The following is an 8118-nucleotide window of genomic DNA, read 5'->3' as shown; positions in this document are numbered from 1 at the left end:
ACTTCCGAAAACGCACTTTTCTGAAGGATTAAAAAAACTTGAAAAGCGATTGACCAAGTGTATAGAGCTCCAAGGAGATTACGTTGAAAAATAAAAAAAAATGTACCCAAAAAAAATTGTTTTTATACTTCATTTTAAGGACTTATTGAACTACCCTCGTAGTTCACAAAATCCGATTTTTAAAATATTTTTGAACCAAAATTGTTTAAACAAATTAAGTTTGTTTAAAAAATTAAAAAATGTTAACGTATTCTTTCTATACACTGTATAGCCAGAAAATAATGGTGTGTTCCATTTTATATTATTTTTAAAAATTGTTTAAACAAAAAGGCTGGTATCAAAATTATGTAATTATTAGACAAACAGTAGCATAGGATACCGAAATGAGAAAAAAGTGGACATCTCTGGCTCAGTTTTTAGATATTTTGAAAATAAACAAAAATTAATCGTTCAAATAATCGCATAATATTTTATTGTAATTTACTGCTCCCAACAATAACTAAATTTTACATGTCACTAAAAAAAATAAGATTTTTTGTACATTTTTCGGGGAAAATTAAATTTTTTTAAAGTAAGAAACAATTATTTAAATATTTTAAAATGGTTTTTTCAAGTAATGGGGGATATTCAAATTGTCCATTTGTAAGTATTTATCTTTAAAAAAGTGGCATAAACTTCCGAAAATTAACGAAAAATACATAAAAATGTGGTTTGTTTATTTTTTCGTTATACTTAGAGTTCTGTCGAGGGGTGGGGGGGGGGGGGGGTTAAAACTTGTTACGTTTCTATCAAAACCTGAAGTTTGACTTCAATTTTTCGAAAATCCTACATTTCTCCATGTTCATTAAATGGGATATGGAAGTGCCTGGCGGTAAGTGTTAATATTTGAATTTCAAACAACAACAAAAATTTTGGATTTTATTTCTTCAGAAATGGAAATTTGGAGAGGAGGGGGACCGTTTGATATGAAAAACATTCCACACTCATTATAAAATTATTTATAAACGAATTATTATGGTATTTATTTTTTCATTCTAACAATTATTGCCTTTCTGAATGATTCATTTCCTATACGTTTATCTGATTAACAGAAAAGATAAAAACGCTTATGCGTTAAGTTTTTCGTATAAGAAAATATCTTTCGGCTTACAATGATGAATCTGACTGTCAAACTATGTATATATACAAATATGTATTTATTCTAATGAAAATTGAAAAATATAATTTCCTCAATTCGAAAAAATTATTGTATATCAAATATTATCGATTCGTCTTAATTTATATATAATTTTATATAATCGCAGAATATAATTATTTCTTAATACATACTTGCTACGATGTGCAATATGAATGTACATTTAAGTACAATGCGTAGGAAGATTTATTTTCATCGCGAGTGCCCTATTTAGAGGCAATGCTTCGAAATCTCCCTCGGTCAACGCGGAGGCTAGCAAGTGGGGGTAACGTTCGAGCGCAGTTGAGGAGAAGGCGCCCTAGTAAGAGTCGCCCTGTTGAGAGTCGTCCTAATTAGAGGCTCGACTGTAAATGCTATTTTAGCCGATTTTTATCGATTTTGTCTATATTTTTTTGGCAAAAATGTATTAAATCAAACAAAATATATATCGAAAGGGTACAATTTAATAGATTTCAGAAAGGTGAATAATTTTGAACTCTGAATTGCTATTCATATTTTTCGTCGTTCTCGAGTAAAATGTGATTTTTAATAATTAATTAAGATTTAATCAATGTTGAGGGGTGTGTTTCATAAGAGTTCGGGATTTGATACCTTCTGGGCAGCATTTGGGCCCTAAATCGCTGAGAAAAGTTGTCAAGCCGAGTCCTGGGCCTTCATTTCGGGTATAGGAATTAATATTGCATTACAAAAATTACCTGGTCATGAAGTTCCGTTGCCACCGCTGTAGCTGCTGTCTGTGTGTGGCTGGTCGAACTTATTCGATATTGCATCCCAGCGATGCTGCAGAAGCCTTCGTGATGAGTCGATCGAGTTTGATTGACGTAAACACCTATGAAAACATGTCAGCTCGATATCACGTGTTTCCAAAAGATTCTCCTCTCTGAGTTTAATCAAAGGTGGTTTACACAATAAGTTATTTAAACTTCTTGCAAATAAATACAAAAATATATCAGGTGAAATATAAATATTTCTCAATTTATTATAGGATCAGGTATAAAAAAAACGTGTCTTCCCAAAAAAATATTGATACATTTTATTTTGAGGTTATGAAAAGTTTATTTAAATTTATTTCTATTTACTGGTACATTTGTAAGAGACCTGTCACAATTTCAGCAATGACTCATATTCATTTATTGCAAGGTAATTATCTATCTACAGGGTGTCTACTCTTTTTCGTCCACAAAATTCCTGGGGTTTTCCGGTTTTCTCTTGGTTGTAAATATCAGATCTTCTCATGGATAAAAGGCATTCAACATAAGGTTTTCCCAGGTAATTATATGTATTGTGATATCTTATAAAATTTAAACAAAATAAATTTTTTAGACATTTTTTTCTCATTATAGGGGAAATATAATACAATTTCGATTTACAAAAAACGATTTTAATATTATGGTATGGTAGTTTAATTATAATTAGTATTATGTACAATATTATGAATATAATATTTATTTTTTTTTGGTGATAACTCTTCAATAATTAATCAGTAATCAATCAGTAATACCAAAGAAATTACAAACAATATCTTAATTTTTCGTCCGAAATCTTCGAAAATCTACATTTTGTTTTAAGGTTTTGTTATTATCTTTACAATTATTCAGTTTTTCATATCTCTCAGGCAATCATCTGAAATATTTTAAAATGTGTTGAAATCTTCTCCTAAAATTATTTTCAAACCAGTTCAATTTTTGGCCAAAAAAGGTGAACTTTTTACAAAAGAAAAGATTTTTCTACATAATAGTTTAATTTTTTAACCCGATAATATAAATTTTTGACAAAATAGTTACATTTTGAACCAAAAAATTAATTTTTAACAAATTATAAATGAATACAACCAAAACACGATTTTTAAACAAAATCGTTGAATCTTTAACCAAACGACTTAATTTTTAACCAAATAATTTCATTTTGATCTGTAAAAGTAAAATTTGTGCCAAGAGAAGAATTTTCTCACCTATTTTAAACTAATTGAAATGAATCCTAAAATTCGAAATTTATGGGAAACTTTAGAATTTTTTTGAAATTTTCTCAAAATATAAATTATTTTTTAATATTTTAAAATGTCTCATCCTTCTAAGCCTAAGGAATGATTAAAAAATCCTGAAAAAATTCCCGAGATTTTAAAATTCCCGGGAAAGAAAATATTCTAAATAGAAAATTCTCGAAATTATAAAATTGTCAAAATATAAAAATCCCGAATTGTGAAATTCCTGGACAATTAAAAATATTACTGGATTGAAAAACTTTTTGAATAATAACATTCCTGATAGTTTATAATATTGCGGAATTAAAAAATTTTCGAATAATAAAATTCGTGACAGAAAGTGAACAAATTACAAATCTCCGGGTACTGAGAAATTCTCGAATTATAAAATTTCCGAAGTTTAACAATTCAATTTTATTATGGATATTATATTTTAAATGTACTATAATGAAATATCTTGATCGAAACATTAGTTTGAAATGTTTTATCTATTTCTTCAATTATTGTTTAGATTTAAAATAACAATAATTGAAAAAAAGTTTTTTTAACGTGCATAGTAGTTTTTTTTGTTTGAATGAATGCTCTTGTAATAAATGTTTTATTCGTGCATTGTACTTTTGCATTAAGAAATATTTTTTCAAATTATTGTTATTTAAAATTATGCAATAATTTTTTTTAAATACACAGAACTTTAAAAAAAAATTCGTTGTAAATATTTCACTATTGTACTTCCAATGAAGAAATATAATTTTTGTAAACAATTTTTTAATTTAATTAAATTTGATCAATCTCTAGTGTAAGGAATTTTGCAGTATCCGATATTTTAGAATTCGGCAATTTTCTATTGAGAATTTTATTATTCGGCAATTTTTAAATTCTGCAACATTATAAACTGTCAGGAATTTTATTATTCATGAATTTTCAAATTCAAGATTTTTCTATTTCGGAAATTTTATAACTTCGGATTTTTAAAAAAATAATGGTATTTTTTATAAAAAGTCTTCAAAAATTCTTCACAATTAGAAAAATTGCTTTGAAATCGTTTTTTTTTTTTTAATAATTTTTGAAACCTTTTGAAACAATCCTTAAAATGAATTGTTTAAAATAAAAAAGCATTAAAATCTTCCTCAGAAATATGTATAAAATTTGTTTATTCTCTTGAAACCTTTAAAAACTTACATTTTCCTAAATTAATATAATTCCTGGCTTAAATGTGAATTCCCCGTTAATTCTCGTCTTTATTTTATTTCACGGCTATTTCCTGATTTCCCCGTTTAGTAGATACCCTGATATATAATACACATCAATTCCCGAACAATAACAGTTTCGGGGATTGACTCGTACTTGCCTTATTACTAAGTCGGTGCCATAAAAACGTAAACAGTTAGGACCACCTGACTGCCAGCAGGTCTAGAAATTCCAAAACCAGACCAGCTTTTATGGCACCTGAAGTATATTTTAAGCAAAGAAAAATTTTATTATTTAGAAAACATGTGATACAGATCTGATATTTCACAAGCACAACAAAAAACAATTTTAATTTGATTTGTAATTATTTTTTTTTAAAATATGAATGTTTTTACTAATTCGATAAAAATGATTCACCTCTGTTTTCTTGAAACGTAAATTGCAGTCTCGTTCTTGAATTTTTATGTGTTTACCTTTAAATATGGTAATGGTCTTTATGGATGCAAATTTAGCTTGAGGGAAACATAAATGCACAGAGGTGTGTTTTGAGACTAGTGACTCTGGCCAGTAAACCACTTCTGATTATACTTGCACGCAAGACCTAGCAATTCATACTGAGTACGTCAAGAAAGTCCACGTGTAAAGCACAAAGTGATGTAATATTGGAAATTCCAGACATCTGTCCAAATTATCAGTTCTGGACTAAAATTCCGTTCTTTCGTACGGGTCAGTTGCGAAAGAATTTTGAAATAAAAATGTTCTTTAAAGACATTTTTCCTATCAGTTTAAAAGAGTAACACACTTTGTAAAACAACGATTTGTTAATATAGAAGAAAACATTATAAATCAGATTAGAAGATAAATGAAACACATGATAGAACTTTGACGTAATGGAAAAAATAGATTTGTATATATTTTGTTAGCTTCATAATGAAGGTATTCTGAATTCAAGACTTTTATTTAAAACTTTTTAAACACATTTTATAAGGACGACTGAAATATACCGAAAAATAAAATTCCGTAAAATGTAAAATTCTCGATAATGTGAAATTCTCAAATAATAAAATTCCGCAATAATGAAATTTCCGACACTTTATAATATTTTCTAATAATAAAATTCCCGAAATTAAACAATTTGAAATATATTTGATTCAAAAAATGATTTTTACTGTTTGAAGTTTGTAATATTATTGTTTGACTTCAAAATAATAATTGAAAAAAATGTTTATTCAGAAAGATATTTTTTCAGTTATTGTTATTTTAAATTCTAACAAACATTTAATTATTCTATTTTTAATAAAAAAAATGTTAATCATTTAAATTCGGTCATTTTCTAGTTCGGATATTCTATAATTCGTTAATTTTGAGCCGAGAATTTTATTGTTCGGGAATTTTATCATTCGAAAATGTTCAAATTCGATAATATTATAAGTCGTCAGGAATTTTATCATTCGGAAATTTTGCAGTGCTGCGAATTTTATTTTGCCCGATTTTTCAGTCGACCCATTTTATACACAAATAAAATTTGTTAGCTTCTGTATTCTTTAAAACAAAATTATAATTAAAGTTTGATTTTTTGGTTCTAAAACTTGAACCCGGTCAATTTTATCAGTAGTAAATGCTCGTGCACGATGCGTGCGTCTCAAAACAAAATAAATAAATTCAAGCTTGAAGCGTTCAAATTAATCACTTCCAAATTTCTTTTTAAAATGAAAGCATTCTGAAATTAGGATCATGAAACTGAGACGTCAAAAATTACAGGCCTCAGAGTCCCTACGGGTTAAAGTATAGGGACCAAAGGGTACTTTTTGTCACGCTTATAGGGTACTTTTTTCTCGATCAAAGAGTAAAAAATTCAGAATCAATTCAGAAGATTTCGGGAGTATTCAATTTACATTAAAATGAATTGGAGAAAATGTTGGAAAATCAAAAAAATTCCATTGATTTTCTTAAAACTGGAATGAATTTAAAGAAATTTATGATAAAAGAGAGGAATTCAATGAAATTCACAAAAATTCAAGGTGAATAATAAAAAAATATCAACTGCATTTAAAACAATTTGAAAATATGATCAAACTTAATTGAATTCAGTAACTTTGATATAAGCTTACAGAAATTCAAGGGAATTCAAAGAATTTAAAGAAATGCCTAAAAATTCAAGGTGAGGTTAAAAACTTTTAAAAATTCACGGAATTAAGCAAAATTGAGTGAATTTAGAAGGATTTAAGTGAATTAAAAAAATTGAAGAGAATTCCAAAGATATTAAAATAATTCATGGCGAAATCCAAGAAAAATTTTAATCTCTTCAAATCTTTGAATACTTACGAATTTCTAATGATTACAAAACAATTCAAAAGAACTACAATAAATTTTGAGTGAATTTAGAGAAATTTAAAAGAAATGAGAAGAATTAGATGAAATTCATAAAAAATCAACCTGAATTTAAAAAGCACTCAAGTGAATTGAAACTAATTTTAAAATATGGGAAAATTAATTGAATTGAATCCCTTGACATTCAGTTAAATATAAAATCCCTTAAAATGATTAAAACCCCTAAATTACTTCGAATCTTTTGAAATCTTTTGAAACTTTTCAAAGCTCTTGAAAACGCCTGAGAATCTTTTACAATACCATCAAGTATTTCAAATCATTTTTAATCCCATTAAATTACTGAAATGAATAAAAAAACTTATTTTTAATCTTTTCAAATAATCCAAATAATTTAAAATCCTTTACACTTCTTTGAAATTTTGTAAACCTCTTGAAACTGCCAAGGAACTTGAAAAAGTACGTTAGAATATTTCAAATCCTTTAATCATTTTATCAATTCATCATAAGGATCAATTACATTAAAACTTGGAAACATTTAAAAAAATTAATTGAATTAAGTAGAAAAGAGTAAAAATATATAGAACATCAAGAAAATTAACAAACGTCCGGTGAATTCATAAATTTCAAGAGAATTCCAAAGAATTCAGGGTGAATTTCAAATCTCTTAAAATCTTTAAACCCTACAAAATACCTCACTTCTCATGAATAAATTCTGTAAAATCCACTGAAATATTATAAAATTTCGTAATATTCTATAATGATATTTTCTGAAATCATGGAAAATGTATTAAAGTACATTGGGAGTTTTAAGATCCTTTGAAATCACTGAAATCCTCGGAAATCCTTTTAAATAATTTAAAACCTCACATGTCCTGTAAAATCGTTCCATACCTTCAGAAATTTAAAAAAATTCTGCATCCTATAATATTTCAAAAGCTTTAAAATCACTTTAAATTAATGAAATTAATCAAAAACAATCCTTGGCGTCTTTTAAGATTATCCTAAAATCTTAAAAATTCCTTAAAATGATTGAAATTATATTAAAAATGTATCTGAACCTTCATAAATACACATAAATATTTAAAAGAATTCAAGATAATTCAATAATAGGTTTTTTTTTATTATTATTACACCATTAAGCCATTTCCCTTTCGGGGTAGGCGTGACTCACTCGGCAGGGGAAAGGAGTAGTGTGTGGAAGGGATAGAGATTTTTCAGATTGATCCAAAATTCTCGTGCTATTTAAGTAAATAACACGTCCTTATGTAAGGTTCCCCACTTGGGTCCATTAATAGCCAAGGTCTTTGTTTCAGGCCATATATATTTGCCGCCATACTTTCCTGTCCTGGCATACTTCTCTAGCTTCTTTTATATCCATGCATTTTTTCATGCAGGCTCTCGTGTTTCTGTGACTTCTTATGTC

At 27.3% G+C, this 8118-nt stretch overlaps 1 protein-coding gene across 2 annotated transcripts in view; it reads right to left on the bottom strand.

The window, feature by feature from the left end:
* The window catches only part of LOC117174272, a 251434-nt gene that overhangs the window by 222997 nt on the left and 20319 nt on the right, over window positions 1–8118 (bottom strand). For both annotated transcript variants that reach the window (XM_033363191.1, XM_033363192.1), the window contains exon 3: window positions 1891–2024. In XM_033363191.1, the coding sequence (XP_033219082.1) occupies window positions 1891–2024 (134 nt within the window). The remainder of the gene's footprint in view (window positions 1–1890; window positions 2025–8118) is intronic.

Source organism: Belonocnema kinseyi, chromosome 6, assembly GCF_010883055.1.
Source record: "Belonocnema kinseyi isolate 2016_QV_RU_SX_M_011 chromosome 6, B_treatae_v1, whole genome shotgun sequence".
NCBI classification, from domain to species: Eukaryota; Metazoa; Arthropoda; class Insecta; order Hymenoptera; family Cynipidae; genus Belonocnema; species Belonocnema kinseyi.
Note: the sequence above shows the minus strand (reverse complement) of the source record. Positions and strands in the feature narration are given on the sequence as shown.